We start from the raw sequence: 19,895 nt of genomic DNA on the forward strand, positions 1-19,895 counted from the left end.
TATTAAAATCCGCCTGTCAGGAAATGTTTTCATAACTATCCTGCCACTTTCGCAACGGTTGTCGACGAGCAGTGAGACAAAGATCACCTGACATACTTTGCTCAGGAAATATATACACACAAAGATAACCGTGTATTGATTGTATCTGTTACAAGATCAATGCAGTCGCTGGTGTGGTGCTGAGCAAGTATTATCTGTCTTCATTAAGGAAAGGTATGCTCTTCGCAAACAAGCGGGATTCAGATTCCTCTTTAAAACTAATGTTTGTTTATTTCAGGCTGCTGCTAGGTAAGCGAGGACAAGCATGACATTGTTAAGTATTATAATTATATCGCTTCTGTTCATAATCGATCATATTGGATTGATTTAACTCATCGTTCCAAAGTATTCAACTCTCATTTATTTACATTAGGAATGACTTCTGTAATGCAAGATGTTTGGTAAGATACCCGTGACGTCAGTTTGAATAGTCACGTAACTGATACAAATTATTATATCACAAGAAGCTTCACCAATTCATTTTTGAGATCTCATTAGGCAGGCTAAAAGATGAAAGTCAACACTTTTGCAATATGTTTGCACATTATAGAGAACATATACCTCTACAATAGGCCATATGACCTTTAACCAACTGCTCTGACTACAGCTGATACTACTGTCCTTTACCAGAAGGGTCAGACTTGTATTACCCTGCAAGCTTGTTAACTGCTCAGAAGCCTCGTTTTTTCACTTCCATTCCTGTTTTGTTTGTGTTTATGTGCAAGAACATATGACTATGAATGTTGGACACTCACATTACATTACATTGCATTTAGCTGACGCTTTTATCCAAAGCGACTTACAATAAGTGTGTTCGACCAACAAAATACAAACTTGAAGAAAACAGAATCCTATAAGTACATCAGGTTTCATAGAGCAAAAACATTTCAAGTGCTACTCAACTGGCTTTAGGCAAGCCTCACCCCTGTCTCCAGCCACATATGAATGTTGTTCTCTCCATTCTTTGCTTTCTCTCGGCTCCATGTAGTACTTGTGGTCTGTCACACGTAAGCATCATGCTGGCACAGCAGGCGGATCGGGTCATGGCACTCGGAGAATGGGAGGAGCGCTGGCAGGAGGACAGAATTGGTTTCCATCAGCCTCATGTACACAAGTAAAGGCCACACTTTGATCTGTCTTTTTGGTGGGATAAGGGAAAACACACGTTTTTGAAACGCTTATGTGTTGGTACAAAATGACATTTACTGTAAATGCACAATTTCCCTTCGGTGATCCCAGAAAAATGCTTTGTACAGGAGCACATAAGGTCTATCAACATTGATTACATGTTTCTCTTTTAAATGTTTGGATGTTTTTTATAGGGTTTAGTAGTTAAATGCAAGTGTTGATGTAACTATTTAAAAACAACGTATGCAGGAATGGCTTGTGTTTGGCTGTTAACAGCTGTTGTGTATCTTCTGACAGGATGCTGGAGAGCCACATTGATAAAGTTCTTGCAGGACGAACTGGAGTTCGCTTCTTCTTCCCTCTCTGTGGGAAAGCTGTAGATATGAAGTGGTATGAAACAAATGTACTTTATCCAGTTCGAACAATTGCAGTTGGTGTTTTCAGTTTTCATTTCTGCTTAAAATAAAAAGGCAGTTCCTATTAAAAATGTATATCCACCCTATAGTGAAAACATTTAGCTCAGCATGCCCCTGAATTCCTTCTACTGTTTAAATCTCAGGCTAGCAGACATGGGCCACTCGGTGGTTGGGGTGGAGATATCTGAAAAGGCTATAAAACAGTTCTTTGAGGACAACAATATGACCTACAGTGAGGAGCCTGTCCCTGCCCTACCTGGAGCAAAGGTTTTCAAGGTAGGGTATCAATACATTTCTTTGACACATTGTAAGAGAAGAATGGATTTAATTCCAGATCTGCAAACACGAGGATCCTATTCAGGGGATAAACAGACTTCATAATTAACCAGGTCTTCTTTTATTTTGGTAAAATGTGCATTATTGTTGCATGGGAAATAAGAATAGTTGACAAAAGTCTGCACTTTGTAACGACAAAACTTTGACAAAAAATAATAAAAATCATAACCTTATGTACCAGTATAAATCAAGATATTGGACCCAAAAGTAGGATTTTGTCGTTACACAAATTGACAACATTGATAACCCCCCTTTGTCTTTGTTCCACAGGGCTCAGAGAGAAATATCTCCCTGTATCAATCTGACCTGTACAACTTCTCCAGGTTAGCGTGTGTTTATTACATTTGAAGATGTTCAATTATTTGTACGGGTGAATTTTTAAAACACATTTTCTTTTCCTTTGTACAGCACCATTGGGGGTCATTTTGGGGTCATTTGGGACAGGGGATCTCTAGTGGCCATCAACCCAAGAGACAGAGAAAAGTAAGATGAGGAAAAACACATCAGATTGGTTTTATTCAAAAAACATTTTGTTTATTTGAAAAATGTGACAGCTTGTGACCTTTTACATTTGAAACCCATTAAAAGCACTGTATCATTTACATAATTCTATAACAGATGCTATAAGACCTCAGGTAGTTTATTATAGAAAACATAGTTTGGTCCAATTTGGAATAAAACTTCACATGCTCAATGTTGTCTGACTTTATTCTCTCTCACAATAACACAGGTATGCTGCACTCATCATTTCTCTTATGGCCAAAGACTGCAGATACCTTTTGGATACGATGTTGTACAATCCTGAATTGTATGAAGGTAAATGTCCAGATTTTGGTGAGTTTGGTGAAAAATAAGATATATTTGTGACTGTGTTTGTCTTTTAGGTCCTCCCTTTTTGGTGCCTGACGACCAAGTGAACAGCCTGTTTGGTGAGTATTACTAAGAACAATCGAGTGCGTTTCTGTACTATCATTAACTATCAATGAGGCACCAAATAAATTAGGAAATGAAAAGGGGTGCAGTCAAAAGTGGTACTTAAATGTGTTACATGTTAGACTTTGGGGCCAACATTTATTTGCAGCTTTTAACAGTGCTTTTCTTTTCTTCAGGGAAAAGCTGTGACGTGGAACTGCTGGAGTCTTTTGATTCTCTGACAGACAGACAGCGAGGCTGGGGGCTGGACTATCTCGATGAACGTGTACATCTTATCACTCCAAAGAGCATTTAAACAAGTTTAGAGAGCTTAGAAAAGCAGATCTTAGGCATTTAAATGCAAAAACTGTTATTTTTTTGTAATGCTTACACATCTTTTTAATAGTAACATGCAATGCTGGTGGGGGAACAAATCTTCAAAGAAATATCATGTCAAGAGAATATTTTGAATGCCTGATTAAATAAAACGTATGTTATGACTAGATGTTGTGGCTTTATTTAAACCAGTTGGGCAGCTGTTGTGTATTATTGACTATATTAACAGTTAAAAATAGGACGTTTTATAAAAGCTATGAATGTAACTACAGTCAAAGCAAGGATAAAAGGTTGATGGGGATGGGGTCACAGATTGAACTGCACAGGGTTTTACATATTAAGAATAAATGTGGTTGGTTGGAAAATATCCTGTTGTTGATATGATGTAGTTTCTAATTCAAAAGCAGGTTAATAATACATAATGTGACAAGACAATCTTTGTTTTAATCAAGAGTTATCAGTCTCACATATTTCATTGCAGGTGCAGACAAAAGATGAATTAAAGTGTGATAAATCCTAGTAAGTGTTAATTGGGATCTTAGAGTGCTGAAAAGTGTACAAAAAAGGCAATGCTAATCACATAGGCTATAGGAAATTCTATTGTTTTTCGACCATGCGTTACAGCTGCGATTTCCCCAAGACAGAACTAATGTGTCATATACTGCAGAGGAAAATGTAAGCAACTTGTAAAATGAATCAAAGTCATTTAGTATCAAGCTGATGTTGAGCATTTGTTTTAAGGTTATATATTGACGTAATAACATGTATCACTACGTCGGGATGCAGCCTCTTCCACTATTGGTCGTTGCCTGGAAACAGTGCTCCTAACATTAGCAAACGCTAAAAGGAAGGAATGCTAGCTAACTTGTAAAAAGTTTTGGACTCAACAATGTCGAAACATTCCGAGGAGCTACAACACGTAAGTAGCCGCATTGAGATGGACACACTTCAACAGTTTTACAAACGTTGTGAGACAAAAGCAGAACGTAAGACACGACACTTTACAAGTTTTCAGACAACTGTTAACAACTGGCTAACCTAGCCTACTACCTACCGGTGTTTGTGCAGCGCTTTTATTTCACGTTAACCGTCTAACATGTCCAAGTATCTTATTGTAGTAATGTTAATAGCCAATATTTACAATTCATATTAAAGTGGCACATTTAAAGTGCTGTCTGACTTTTGGGAAATACCTTTCAGCCCTCAGGACGTTGGGTGTGGAGGGATGAAAGTCGAACAGTGGAGTTTGTCAGGTGAGCGCAGCTGGGCCTGATTACCAGCTACAGTAGCATGCACCTGCTAACAGTCACGAGACGTCGTTAAACTGTCTCGTGCACATCTCTCTCTTTTTGTTCTAGTCCAGCAGAGGAGTGTGTTTTGAGAAAAAGGAGGCAAACTAATGTCAATTTCAAAGAGCTTCAACAGCGAGCAGAGTGGTAAGGTCTACATTACAACAAGGGGCCACATACAGAAACATATTATGGGCTGGGCCACTCACTACAGGTGAGGCATTGCCTCATAAGTTACATTATTACATTACATTACATTGCATTTAGCTGACGCTTTTATCCAAAGCGACAAGTTAAGTTATTAGTTAGCAAAATCAATCAAATATATTATAAATAATAATAATTGAACATGGTGAAAGAAAAAGAAAAACAGCCTACATCACAGATTTATTTAGAATTATTTTCATTCTGTTGCAAAAAGTGTTGGCTGCTCATCCCTTAAAATAGAAGCCTCAGATTACTTTTTATAAGCTTGTTATGCAAATAAGTTATCTGGCTTTTTTATAATTAAGTTGTGTTCGAAAATGTGTTCAACTTTAATTGGTTGGATTTATTTGAAAATTGGGCTTACATGAATACCATGTAATATACATTTTTTTCATTTAAGAATCAAAATATAAGACCAGCATAAATTACAAGTTGACGAAGGGCCGAAGTTGGCCCCGAGGGCCGTAGTTTCAACAACCCTGGTCTACAACAAGCAGCTTTCAGACGTTTTTCTTTATAAATTAAAGTCTTTGTCTACGTTATATAACTGTTTATAGTGGTTCGAAAAGCAAAATAAATGTAGCCTTATAATAACCAATCGTTTTTGTAAGTGCATACAATATTTTGCAATGGACTTTTTTCACAGTCAAACCTGCACATGTTCATCACTGCTAATATTTCCTATTGCTCAGGCTGGCTGAGATCTGCACGTTGAACCATAGAGGGCGCCAGAGCATTAGAAAGAGCCTGCGCCCTGCTCATCTGCATGCCTACAGGTCCTCTGTGATGAGGCGGCGAGGAGACTGCATTACAACTGATGATGTTAAACGCAAGTTTCAATATGTTGTTGAAGTCCTGACAATAATACTGTATGACTTGGGTCGGCTACGCTTCTGTCATGTTAAGCATTGGTAATTTGCTGAACTGATGCATTTTGGCATTAGATTACGTGCTCCATTTCTGTCAGAGCTTGTGCTTTTATCCCAACAGTGACACTCAAAGAACATTGACGTTTTGGGGTAGACTATACATTATTTTCTAGATTGGCTCATACATTTGTTATTTCCCAAATCAAGTTAAACATTAATTATTTATCTTAATATCAAATACAAAACTATACCTAACTTTGCTCTATGAAGGTTTTATTTTTGCCAAAGAGAGACATATTTGTATTCTCATTGCATGCTGGATGACCTTTAACCCTTTGCTGACAAAGTCTCTGTGTTGCAGAGGTGGCTGTGAGTTTGCTACAGGAGAATTACTTGCTTCCAATTCCATTCAGCTTCATGGCTGTATTAAAGTAAGGAATACAAAGACATGATGATTCTTTTTACATGCGCATAGTTTCCATTGTTTCACATTTCAAGATCAGTTGTTCACCAATACTATTTGCTTGTCTGTGTCCTAGGTGTAAAGCTCTTGATGACGTCCTGCCTGCCCTTCTCCTTTACCTGTCCTGTTTCTTTGAACACAAGTCTCTGGAGGATACGCCCAAATCTTCAATGGCGTACGTGTGACAATAAATGGTCTATTTCTTACATTGCCATCATGTGTCCTATGACTGGTGTTTATTGCCTGTATTGTAATGTTTGTCTTACCAGTCTGTATATGTGTGTTTTTCCTTTCTTTATCAACCAGTGCCTGTGAGCTATCTTTCTTTATATATATTTTCAATTTTCTTTTGTATCTGTCCTGAATGTTTACACCCTCACTCCCTTTCTCAACAATCTGCCAGTGTAGACCTCATCACAGAGCACAAGACGATGGCAGAGGCTTTTGCCAAAAAGGAAATGGCACAAAAGAAGCTGGCTGTCTGCTACTTCAGCCTAATGATGGACCTGGAGATGGAACGGCATCAACACACAGCATATCAAAAGTGAGTATTTGTTTGTAACTATTCCCATTGCAATGTTTTCACTCGGTTGTATTGACACCTTCTGGGTACCAATGCATAGCCGAAGGAAACTGAGAAGCTCTGCTAAAGCTACCGGTCTGATGTTGCATTGCTGCTTTTATAAATTGCAAAAATATAAAATATAGTCACATAATCATGCAAAACAAAAAATGTGAAACCAGATATGAGACCCAGTGCCCCCAGAACATCATATCAACCACAACAAAAGTGAAACAATCACAGCTCACCACAACATACCAAGCTCTGCTGTGTTTCTGCAGGGGCCGGATGTTATCAAACAGCACAGACTGGCTGCTGCATGCGGTAAGTGCATAAGAATCCAACAATGCGCAGGAAATGTACGAAATGAATCAGAATCTCAATAGATGGATACAATACTTTATTTGTATCCCAGGGGGGTTGCTCCATTTTAGAATTGAATAAAATAAAATATTGATATTAACCTAAGAAGTTAAAGTAAAAATATGCACAGGGTATGATATGTAACGATAAATGTTTAAAATATGTGTATCGATATCAATAAAGGTATTAATGCTGAATTGCTCAGTTAAAGAGGGAAATATGAAACTGGAATTAATCCATTTCCAACCCCTCAAATAAAAAAATTAAAACGTAATGCCAGGATAAATCTGACTTGTAACTGACCTGAAATCTCTTCCCCAAAAAACATCTGAAACTGTATTGCCTCATGTGTGCAGGGAAATAAATGAAGCCTTCAGCTCGAGAGCGTGAAGGCCGGCTCACCATCTGTGAATACAGACGGCAGTGAGCAGAACAGACAGACATTGAGTGCCGGTTCTGCCTGCTAGCCTTAATGAATTAGTTAGTGGGAGGAGATGTTGACTCAACACAGGTGCTTTGCTTTGACAGGCTCTCTACTGTAGCCAGGTGGGTGGACAGGGAGGGACATATCAAACAAACACCAGCAGCCAACAGCTTAATGCCTGCTCTGTATGTGACCCCTTTTTCAGGCAGAAAATCTGTTGTGACCTTTTTAAAATACCATCTTATACGTGGCGAAAAAAGGCCGTTGAAATGGCCTGATTGTCTAACTATTGGGTTAAGGACTACATTTATTTGAGTGTAGAACTCCTCATCTTTCCCCCTCTCTTCCCCTCCCCCTTTGTTTTTAGTGCTTGTACAGCTTCTTCTGTTATGCAGCCTGGGTGACGTTTGGCAGGAAGGACCTGAGGGACATCCAAGAGGAGGTGGGGCGTCTTCTGTACTCTGACACCTTTAACATGGCAGTGAGAAACAGGACTGATGGGGACTCAGGGACGACCTTCACTGCTGTTAATGGTTCAGTGAAGACGGGAGCAGCTGACCCCGAGGAGACGGAATGGAATAGCTCATTTAAGCACAGGTGTGTTAAAGCCACGGGAAGGTTGAGTCAAGGAAAGGTGGCACACGGTGGGGTTTTATGGCTTTTCTGTTGCTGACAACTCCTGCCTGCTGCTGCCAATAACATTACTGATGAGAGTGGTGAAGCAACAGAGTTTCAGCCCTGAGAACCAGATCAATAAGCTAAACAAAGATATGAAGCTCTGTAGAGCTGAAGGCGACTGGAGAGTGACAGCATGCCTTTTACTTATAGTATTACATCATAGTTATTGTAGTATACATGTTTCATATTTTAGTACAATGTGCACACTTCTAATTTAACTGCACATTTTATTAAACATTTTACTTCAACTTCTTAACTTCTTATGTTTGTAAATATATATATACATATATTTATATATAAATAATATTTGTATTGCATTTCATATTGTATTCATTTACTTTATGTTAATACAAATAATTGTATTTATTATTTATTCGTCTAATCTTTGTTATTGCATTTCATATTTTATTCAATTTATTTATAATAATATTTGTATTTTATATTTATTTATCTTTGATTTTAAACTGGAGACACTGTAATGATCCTGATTTCCCCCAGGATAATTCAAGTATTCAGATTATGATTCTGGTTCTGATATTCATATACTGTAGAAGTAAACATGTCATCCATTGTTGATATAAATATATATATAGTAGATGTGATAACGAATATAATGTATTGTCTAATCACCAATTTGTGTAACCAGTCCAGCAGACATTCAACATTTCATGGATTAGATAACTTCATGGCTCAGGCAGTGAAGTTGTCTTTGTCTGATGGATGTCATGTCAAAACCTCCAGCTGGAACATGATGATTGATGTAAGCTTTGTCCGATAGGAGGGAAGGTCTGACAGCCTGTTTTATGTTGCTGCTGTTTCTGAAACCAGATTGACAGCAGTGTAAGCTGTCAGAGCTCTCTCCTGCTGTCAGGTCGAGACCAAACAATCTGACGTTTGAAGCTCGCTCTCACCCTGAGGGTGGCTGTACACAAAGGATTTTGGAGCAGAATCAGCAATGCTTCCAGCTATGTTGCAGAAATAAAAAAAATATGGTCTAAAAAAAACATTACACTATATATGTTTTGTGTTTGCACCTGGATTTTGAGAATGTGGCTCCCATTATAGCTTTCCTGGTTGTTTAGTCTTGGATATTTGCTTAACCATGAGTACTAAGGGTATGTATGACACAATGGAATACATGGAGAGTTTCTTCTTTTTAAAATGCTTATACAGCTGGCTGGGTGTAAATGAACTACTATACAGATGGATCTTTAGTTGCTTTTTAATGGTGTTGAAGAAGTTTTCTGAATATATCTTGTTCACATTATGCATGTTTCCATTGAGTATTTATATATTCTTGATCTGACTTCCCCCCCCAGAATGCCTCAGAGACGTCCCTCCCTCAGCAGTATAGTTAATCAGCGATCCCCACTGATGATGTCTCTGCTGCCCTCGCCCAAAGAGCTCTCCCCCCATCTGTTCCTCGGCAACCAGGCCGGGGGACAGAGCCCGCTGCAGGCCGGCCCCTGTGACACTAAGGTCCTGATGGAGGAGCTCAACCAGCAGCTGGTAACTCTCAGGTGGTGTAAAAGATCACCCAATATGTTACACAGGATGTGATGTGTGTCGGTTGATCAAGGATATTTGTAAAGCAACAGTTATTGTTATATGTACTATGATCAGAGGTGGGAAGTAGTGGAGTACAAATACTTTGTTACTGTACTTAAGTACATTTTTGTGGTATCAGTACTTTACTCCACTACTTATTTTTGTGACGACTTTTTACTTTTACTTCTTACATTTTGAACACAAATACCTGTACTTTCTACTTCTTACATTTTCACAACTTTGTTTGTTACTTTAGTTTTAATCTGCATTTGGTGGCATGATCATTATTCTTTAGAGTCATTGCGTGCCTATTGATTTGAACACGATCCGTGTATCCATCACTTCCTGGTCGTCTCTAAAGAAGAGCGACCAATGGAAACGTTGTCATGTTGCCGTTGTTCAGCATGGAAACATTCATTAGCTAACAATGACATCATTGTTCTATTAATATAAAGGGAGGTCAGGTACTATTTAAAACAGATGGTAGTTATGGGTACTTTTTACTGAAGTACATTTTGAAGCCCATACTTCTTTACTTTTACTTGAGTAAAGAAGTGTAGTCAGTACTTCTACTTTTACCAGAGTATTTTTAAAAACGAGTATCTGTACTTCTACTTGAGTAAAGGATGTGTGTACTTTTGCCATCTCTGACTATGATGTCTGATACATAAATGACCACAAGGGGCCGAGAAATATTCCAAAAACAACTAATGGATACCACTGATGAGCTATTAGCTTCTCAAGTGCTTGTGGCTAACTTGTTAGCCAATACTTAGTCATAAGTATGTGGCAGACTAAGAGCCACATGTGGATGCTATTGGTGTCAAATACTTGGCACTTCTGGTGTGGTCAACAAAACTCATAAAATAAGGATCTGTGTTTTACCCTACTATGTGCTTCACTGTTTTCCCCAGCCACTTGATTGCTTTAAAGGGTACCCACAGTTTTAATATTTCATACCTTTAACCATGTATGTGTGGCTAAAAACCTCAAAAACATACACTTACTGTACATGTTCATAAAGCTGCCGTTTGTGAAGAACTACAGTAACCCTTGTTGCATTAAAGGGTCTCATTACTGTGTAAATGTAGATATAGATGTATTTGGATAGTAATGATTAGTTTAAAGGACATAGCTGTAATGAGCTGTGATTGCATTGAAAGTATTCCCTTTCTCCTGCCTGTTTTGTTTCAACTTCTTAGAAATTGGGAACTAATATGAGAGAGAAACTAAACCCTTTTGTGATTAGGTGCCGGGAAACCCACTCCCCATGACTCTATTCAGCGCTCCCTGGGGTCATAGTGTGTTAAAGAACGCTTTGTCTGGTTTTTAACCAAATAATCTAAGATTTGATATGTAAAGGGAATCTGTATTGGCATCTAAGCAGATCATCAATCAACCAAAAGAGTGGAATTATTCATATAATATTACTTTCCACATGTGTTGATATTACGTTTAATTCATGTGTGTTTTGTGCCATTATACCTTTCAGAAAATGACTTTCTTTCTTAAATCAGCTTTGGGATTCTCGGCAAGCCCTTGATGCAGTTCAGCCGCAGCACTCTGACACCCTATGGAGAGCAAGAGAACAACAAAGATGAGGATTACAGCCATGAACCAGAGAGTGATGTTAGTAACAACAGTGAGGATCATCCTGGCGTCCATGTTGGAGGTAGCAGGTCATCCTCATGGAAGCCAAGTCCACAGGCCGTGTCAGATATGGCAGCAGCCCCCGCTCACACACAAGACGCTCTGCAGCTACTGTTTCAGGCACGGACTCCCACACTGAATGATGTGTATGTGTGAAAGTGGCAGAATGTTTTGAGTGTGCATTTGTATTGGTATAACAAAACATCCTCCAGCACACAGGGGTCAGAAAAAGAGAACGATTCAAGTTTTCTTTCTGCTGTGCAGGTGTGTGGCTCATTTTCAGAAATACCTCCCTGGACTACACACACACACACACACACCATATTTGCACCTGCATTTGAATCAGTTTCTTATTTGCCAGCTGGAGGTGCTGTTGAATAAAATATAATGGAATCCTTAAAAACGTTGAAGGTCTGCACTGTCTATAGAGTCTGAAATATATTCAATTCACGTGTGAAAATGAAGGAAGTCAAGCACATTGCATGCATTATTGACGTTGGATAATGTGTACTTGGGAAATTAAATGATATAGTTTTCACACAGAGTTTGTCACCCAGAACAGTGTTCACTTTTTTTTCATTGAAGGCTTCCGCTGTCTCGTCTGTCCTTGTGCTTCCTCACAACAGGGAGTTACATTACTGACACACACACATGCACACTACAATCAGCCCAGGCGTGTTACCATAAGGGGCTTTGCCTTTGCCCTAATTGACGACGTAATCCTGGACACTAGGAGTAAAGTTGAGCCCTCTGAGGAGAAGGAGGAGGAGGCAGCCTGGGAATCTTGTGCATCACGGTGGGGGATGGGTGACAAGTTATATCCTAAATTAGTTTCAAACATTTGAAGTGCTGTTGGTTTAAGTTTACACGGGTTTTAATCAAAGCGGTCCTCCGTTTTGTCCAAGTCTTTCTGGTAGAAATGAATTTACTCCTTTAAAATACGCTCAATTGATTAGTATTTTTTTGCTGAGAATACTGATACACTGACAAGTCTGCAAGTTACATTTCTGAATGCGGCCGGTTAGCTTAGTTTAGCAGAAAGGCTGTAAAAAGCCATCCTGGGTCTTTCCAAAAGTTAAAGCAATATGCATAGGCTACCACTTTATTACGCATACCGCATTTGTTTCATCTGTGTACAAAATGTGGTGTAAAACAACAATTCACAGTTTTACGAGGGACTTGGTGTGAGCATATTTGTTGGCCAGCATTTCTGGTCAGTGCTAACAAAGGTCCTTTACACAATCCTTCATAAATACATGATTTGCTTTTACACTTCAGATTGTGCACATTTTTTATTAAAACAAGATATAATGTGTGCAATCACAGTGAGCGTAATATTAGCTGTTAATAGATGTTACCTATTGTTGATACAGTACCTTTGGACAGGCTAGCTTTCTCTCTGTTTTTTAAGTTTTGATGCTAAGCTAAGCACTGCATCCATTCACCTTAGAGCTACATACCTTCAGAACACATGTTAGAGTAGTATCTATCTGCTCATTTATATCTCCTCGAAAAGAGAATGAGCACATTTTTGCCATACTACCTTTACATATATTATGTAGCCCCTACTCTGAAAAAACTGAAAAGTGACTTAATTAAATGTATTATGTCAACAAATGACCCATAACTGTATTAAGTTAGTTGAAAGCAATACTATTTGAACCTAATACTTTTGATTTAAATGTAATATTATTATTTTCAACTAACCTAATACAGTTATGGGAAATCTGTTGACATAATACATTTAATTAAAGTCAACGTTTCAGAATTGGTTCCATTCATCAGCGGTGAAGATCTCAAAGAAAATGCGCTGCTCTAGTCTCAATAAATGCAACAGGATTTCATTCCAGGAAACTCTCAAAAGAGCAATGTTTTCCCCAATTGTAACCATGGTGCTATCCCTGAAACTGAAATGCTGGGTTTCTAATATTCCAGGAACTGAACAAAATCAGTGTCATTATCTCTTGATTGCATTCCTTCTAGCTGAGGAAATCACAATCAACAAAAGGACAATTCAACATTAAGATAATTAAAATGGCTGGCTTTTTGGTAGATTTCAAATAAAAAAACTGTAGAAACAAGTTAATTATTCAAAGCTGCAATTAATGAATCATTGAAGACAGAATATTCTTGTTAGAATTATTAAAGACCTTTCAAATTCCTTTAAAAAGTTTTACTTTTCTTGAAAAAATTAGAGAACCAGCAGTGGCACTAATTGGTAAAGTTTTCTAATTAGAATGTGACTCACAATTCTTTCCATCTGAGTGTTAAAGGGGAATTAGTTAAACCATGTGAGGGATGGGATATCATGTGGTTAAGCTCAGCAGTCTTAATGTATACTTGCTCTCGTAAGGACCAAATTACTATGGGTAATTGTGAGATTTTAGGGTAGCACTGAAACAATTTACAATGACCTCTTTACTACTGTATCACACATCTATATGTTGCTTTGGAGGAAGTCACCTTGTATCTGCAGAACTCACCGGTAATATGTGTGGCTAAGTTGGTGCCTTAGGAATTTTGTTTGGCAGTACTTGTGATCGGGGGGGGGGGGGGGGGGGGGGGGGGGGGGGGGGGGTAGGGTACACAAAGGGCAGAGTGTTTCCAGGTGGGATTAGAGGTTTTTAAATGTTTCTGCGGATTTGAGTTATAGGAGATTTCACTGTGAGGTGGAAGATTTTGCTCGTAAATGTGTATTCAGTAGAACAAAAATACACTTTTATTCTAGGTGAACAGACGTTTTGTGCATCGTGCTTTAAAAAGTGGATTCTTGAGATTATTCAGGGTTAAACTAATTCTGCATGTTTCTGATCATACATTTCACAGTTTAGAGATGCAAAATAAAATGTAAACAACAAGGACTACAGTTACCTAACTCTATTTCAGGCAAACCTTTTTGAATTACTTGTTATTCTGTATATTAAGGGGGGAGGTTGTTCACTATACCAGCAGGGGGAGACTTTGCCCATACATGGCTGAACTATGACATTTAAGGGACTTGAAGCTGATGTAACTCTCTTTGGAGTTTAACTCTATGTATTATATATGTGGTATATCTAACAAGATGTAGTGGACCTTTTCTATTCTAATAAAAAGAGAATACAGAGTGGTGCATAGATTTCACGACATGCCTACAGCACCAATGAGTGACTAATCAGATATGTTAATAATTCCACAGCTGCATAATAAACATAGGCTACTTGATTGTAATTTAGTGCAGTGCCTGAGTGAAATTATGGAATCCTCATTAGGGTGCAATTAAAGATCGTTATCTCGATTTAGAAATAAATGGCTCAATTAGTCTGTTATCCGAACACACCAGTAGAGAAAAAAGACAATAGATAATGATAATCTATATATTTACAGCAAAACCAGGCGTGGGGAGTAACGGGATAATAAGGATACAAAAAAGGAAACTGTCTTCCTTTACAGATTCTTAAAAAAGACGTAATCAGATTACTGGTATAGTTCAAACAAGGTGGATTACTAGCACAATTACACTTTTACAATACAAGAACGATATGTTGCGAAGCACATGATCACACATTACATATTACACATTTTACAAGTTATCGAATTAGTTAAGTCATGTGCTAAACCAAAACAGCATGTATGTATTGCCATTGCATTTGACAACATCCAAAAGTAACATAAAGTAATCAGGTTACAATACTTTTATGTTGTTATACTTGGGTTACTGGTTACATTTGTATAGGTATTTAGTTATTGTAACGGAATACAAGCCTGAGCTCATCATAATTGCTCTGTCATGAGTGCCAAGATGCTAGTGTTTTAATGATAGGCTTTATTTTTGCTACTTGTCGCAAGTTCTCTTTCTGTCTCGCGGTGACATGGCCGTAAAGAGCGCACGTACTCAGTAGCGCGTGAGTCGGGCTCGTGCTTTTTGTTATTTCGAGTGAGCGCTGAAGGAGAGAGGAGAGCGAGCTACCGTCCTCGTGCGGATTTCACCAAACACAAGGCGCAGGGAGGACTTTGCAATTGAAACCGTGCGTATTTGTAAATATTTTGTCAGGTTTACACACAGAAAAGAGAGAGAAAAAATAAGTGCCTGGAGAGAGAGGGGGGGAGGAATTACCAAAACGCAACACGTATCCGGTGGGATCCACTCCTGAGAGAGAGAAGCGGCAGGAGTTGGAGCGAAGGGTGCAAGGAAAGCGAGAGGGAGAAGAAGAAGAAGCAGAGGGGAAACATTTGACATTTCACTCGCAACAACGCGTTTTAATTCACAAAGAGGAATAATGAGGAACGTTTGGATAATTTTCACTCTCGGGCTGACCGTCTTCCTCTCCGTGGAAAGGGTAAGTTTTTTGGAACTTAAAAACGGGGTGATAGCTGTGGGGGTGAACGGCAACTTTACGGACCACTCGCTGTTTTTATTTTGCAGTTTGTTTGAGAAAACCCGAGCAGTTCAATGGAAACAGTAACATGTTTCTACTCCTCGTGTGTGCAATGCACTGCTTTACTATGCGGTTAAAAAAGGAAAAACGCTGCATGCGTAATTCCCCGAGAAGTTTCCATTGAATCTCTGTCTGACATCCAAGCAGACAGGCCTATTGCTGCTACTTTGCACGAGCCCTGGCAATTTTCCTTAAAGCATATTAGATACTGAAATATGCATGACGCTTAAGTACAGTCTGTAGAGGTCAATGTGATTCTCTCACTGCTTCCCTGTAGGTGTTCAGCATATGTATTTGTTAAACATGGAGCACAACTTTAAAGGGATGCTTTTATCTGTAGCCTAAAACACTCTTTCACATCTATAAGGTAATAACTATTAAGACATATGTTATAGAGAGGCTTTGAAAATATCACATAGGAACTACATGACATCTCAAATAAAGTATTACCACACTGACTGTCAGGGAACACAGAGCTCCTTTATATGAGCAGTATTGTAGTGATTTGTTATGCTTTTGATTCCTATGCTTGCTGAAATGCATGTATTATTATTATTGGCACTTACTAAACAGATGAACTTATGTATTTAGGTCTTCATTCTGGTGGCAAGCATTAACTGGTTGTCTGATCTAATATCCTCACATGTCCTTTCCAATATGTTTTACTACCAGCTTACTTAAACCTTTCATCCTTGTTCCAGTTTCAGGTTGAAGTCAGTGTTGAGCTCCTCACTGTGTGTGCATGGCTCTGCAAAATTGGCCTGGCTGCTGGAATGACACATTTTGGCACTTTCATGTGCAGCCTCTGTCATCATAGCCCCCTCCTGTTGTTTCTCTGTGGGCTGTGACTTGTCGCTTGGCGCAGTGCCCCTGTTAGAGCCGCTGATTAGCTGATTCAGACACTTGTTTTAATGACTCATTGTTGTGCATGTGGTGACCCTCAGAGTGCACTTTTACATGTTATTCACACCAGGGATGTGTTTTTCTGTACACAGCAATTCCAAAATGACCCTGTGTATGCAATGGCCCAATTTGCACAAAGTGACCATAACATGGGAAATATGAAAGTACAGTACTTTTATGACAGTGTCAAAGGCAATTCAAAGTCTCACCAAGGTTGCACTTATTGCAATACTACATTTGATTGCAGTACAATGTACACAGTTATTCTCTTGGTTACATAGAGTATAAATCAACATATTTTTACAAAATATGAGTTAATCACAAAAATGTGGCAGGATGCTTGACTATCATGATTCAGTTGACTGTAAACAAGATAAATCAAACACACACACGATCGACGATCCTCCCTTCTATCTGTGTCCCCTGAACGCCTCACTGGGACACATGACATTGATTCTCAATATTGGCTCTGGTGTTGACAAGTGGTTGATAACGTGTTTTGGGAACATCTGTCTGTGTTTTAATTACCACATTGCATCACACAGGGGCACACAGTGTGACTTAGTTGCTTTTGAAAACATTATTTCACCGCTGATAAACCAATTTCTTCACCCCCCCACAATCATTTTTGGGCTAAAACAGTTGTGCTTTTGTCTGGAAACCATTTATGTTTCTGACTAGTAGTTTTATTTGTGTTGGCTTGCTTGGTCAGTAACGCTCTGAGTGTAACGCAACATGTGAGGTCTCGGCACATGTTGAAGCAAAATTCACTCGAGCTATGTGGGTGTGTTGTTATCATCCTATCTCTCATTAGATGAGGTCAACCAAGTGAATGTGGAACTGTAACAGCGTGCTTTCTTCTCTTCTCTCACATTGTTTTTGTTACATTTTCCATTCATTTCTTTCTCAAAAAGTTTTGGAACAGTTTGGCTTGGCTAATATGCACTCAGGCCACCTCGTCGTGTTTCGGTGTGCGCCACTCACCAGATGTAGTGGTCTGTAATCTGTGTCATGTTCTGGTGGGAAGCGTGGGTGTTGTTCACCTCCCTTTTACATCTGTGATTTACAAGGGGGCTCTGAGTGCTGTCTCGCTCTCTGATGCTACATTTAAAGGATAACTTCAGAAGAGGGAGGGAATTAGTGTCAGGGTGGTGGAGGAAACCAGGAGTGTGGCGGAACTGGGAGGATGGAGGAGACGGACTCAACATGACATGGAATGTCTCTGTTCAAGTTCAAAGGAGTTCTGAAGGCAACCCAAGGAAGATCTGTTTATTTTCTCTCTCATGGGCATTTGTTATGGACTATCGCTAAAACATTCACACGTCATTCAACCTAGATACACCAAGAACATTATAAAACCCTCACTTCTATTTCCTCTGCGCAGATTGGCTATATTAATCCTAAAAGTATGTTATTGCCTCTCCTGAGCTAAACGCAACCCATCACCTTTTTTATGGCTTGAACCTGAATGAGGAGTGTTCAAATTCCCTCTTTATTCTCCACCGATAAAAGCAGTATGCTTCATCTACAGCACTTCATTTTAAATGTACTATATAATGAATAAGTCAAATGCTTGTCTGCTGTGGGTGGAAAACGCATTTTACACTATTTTCTCCACCATTCTGTAACTAAGAGGAGAAAATACAAAGGGGAGTAGTGTGTAATAAAAAGGAAGGAAACAATTGACAAAAATAACGGATGTAATAAAAGTCGAGGTCATAACGGAGCTGAAAAATGAAAGGATGTAGTGCCACATAGAAGCAGATGCTGTTCTCCTGCTGTATATTTATGATGCTCTTTTATTTTGCATTACCCTAGAATTCCTCGTACTGCAGACAGTTTATCCAAAACACAAGCATGCAGGGGCATGCTTGTGTTTTGGATAAACTGTGTTTTCTCGTTTCTTTTTGTAATAAATCCGCCGCGGACAAACACAGGAGCACAGAGTTTCCTGCTCTGCGGACCAACTTGTGCCTCCTCGCTGGTGTGCGTCCCTTCGGGCAACCCAGTCTCGTAGCATTTCGTGTTCACCAACACGATTTGTAATCTATTGATTCGTGTTCACCAACACGATTTCCCCCTTTTTTCGTGTTGCACAGCACGATTTTAAAAGCAATGTATTTCTACTGGTAACGTGTTTCGTGCCTGCAGGCTGCAGCACGTCTTTTTCTCCGGTCGGGTCGTGGAAGACCGGAAGCTGTGTGGTTCATAAAAACATGTTCTTACTCAATATCAAGCCACAGTTATTGCTTTTATTTTAAATCGTATAATTTCGGACTTTTGTTGCCGTCTGTGAGGAAAATAAATGGGGCTCAGAGCCTCAGGATACTGAAATCTGTATTTTTAAATCTTTTTTTCCTTCTAATTTGTTATTCTTTTCAAAATAACACACTGTTATTACTTACCAATAACACACAATTATCCTTGCTTTTATTTATTGGTTTAATTCCATAATCTCGGGCTTTTTTGGCGTCCGTCAGGAACTGAATTTCAAAATAAAAATAACCGGAAACAGACGTAGGCCTATAAGGGACATTTCGAGCATCATTGCAATTGTCAACATTTCTGAGTTTAGGATGGCCGAAGACACTACACTACCCATAATCCCCAGCTATCGTTTAGGACTACAGTCCCCGTGATCAATCTTCGAACTCTGGGATTGGATGTTGGAGTGGCAGTGCGCCAAGGTTACGCTGAGCGTCAAACAGCTGTTTGAAATGGAACGAAACCACGCCAGACTATCCAAAACTGGAATCGAACGCCCCCCCAGAACTACACATGCTGGCTATTGTGTTTCGCAAAATGTTCTATGGGACGTCTCTACTGAACGTTTTCCCCACAATTAGAAGTTGCCAGTATTAAACACATTGGTGTTATCAAATGTAAAACATATAATTAATAAATGGGTGAAAATCGCTTGTGTCCATAATGCACAGCATTAATATATACCCACATGACAGCTCATTGTTACTTTGTAATTCTACTCCACTACAATTCAGAGGTTAACCTGGTATTTTTACTCCACTACATTTATTTGAGTTACTTTGCAGATTCTGATTAATGATGTGAAATATAAACAACCCTTAAATCAGACTTTAGTTACACCTGAGTAAAATTCAGGTAAGGTGATTGTCAAGTGCCAACAATCAGGAGAGATATTTGATTGTTGGTGCTTGAGAAGACTAAACATGTATCTGCAATTGACATGAATGGAAACGAGTAATAAAGTATATTCATTACTCGTTATTCTATACTAATAGTTAATTAAAGACTGTATATAATTGCTATTTTGCACATCCCTTTCAAGATTTCAAGATTTTAAAGGTTTATTGACATATCATATACACAACTACG

General features: G+C 38.9%; 3 protein-coding genes across 3 annotated transcripts in view; all 3 read left to right on the forward strand.

Moving 5' to 3' along the window:
- Positions 1-3,334, forward strand: LOC117455639 (probable thiopurine S-methyltransferase). Its single transcript, XM_034095210.2, has 9 exons — positions 1-213; positions 1,028-1,153; positions 1,465-1,557; positions 1,727-1,859; positions 2,190-2,242; positions 2,328-2,402; positions 2,650-2,735; positions 2,804-2,848; positions 3,029-3,334. The coding sequence occupies exons 2-9, from the start codon at positions 1,056-1,058 to the stop codon at positions 3,145-3,147; spliced, it is 702 nt and encodes a 233-aa protein (XP_033951101.1). The 5' UTR covers positions 1-213; positions 1,028-1,055; the 3' UTR covers positions 3,148-3,334.
- A 607-nt stretch (positions 3,335-3,941) lies between these two features.
- On the forward strand, positions 3,942-11,769 carry LOC117455290 (protein phosphatase 1 regulatory subunit 36). Its single transcript, XM_034094730.2, is given in 12 exon segments — positions 3,942-4,086; positions 4,368-4,420; positions 4,526-4,603; positions 5,356-5,492; positions 5,894-5,963; positions 6,072-6,170; positions 6,399-6,539; positions 6,839-6,881; positions 7,712-7,941; positions 9,342-9,542; positions 11,088-11,251; positions 11,254-11,769. Coding segments are annotated over 12 exon segments (1,356 nt in total). The 5' UTR covers positions 3,942-4,056; the 3' UTR covers positions 11,364-11,769.
- A 3,346-nt stretch (positions 11,770-15,115) lies between these two features.
- Positions 15,116-19,895, forward strand: part of sdc2 (syndecan 2) — a 55,229-nt gene continuing 50,449 nt past the window's right edge. The window contains exon 1 of the mRNA XM_034094509.2: positions 15,116-15,539. Within this exon, the coding sequence (XP_033950400.1) occupies positions 15,480-15,539 (60 nt within the window). The 5' untranslated portion in view covers positions 15,116-15,479. The remainder of the gene's footprint in view (positions 15,540-19,895) is intronic.

Source organism: Pseudochaenichthys georgianus, chromosome 11 (genome assembly GCF_902827115.2).
Source record: "Pseudochaenichthys georgianus chromosome 11, fPseGeo1.2, whole genome shotgun sequence".
In the NCBI taxonomy this organism is placed as follows: Eukaryota; Metazoa; Chordata; class Actinopteri; order Perciformes; family Channichthyidae; genus Pseudochaenichthys; species Pseudochaenichthys georgianus.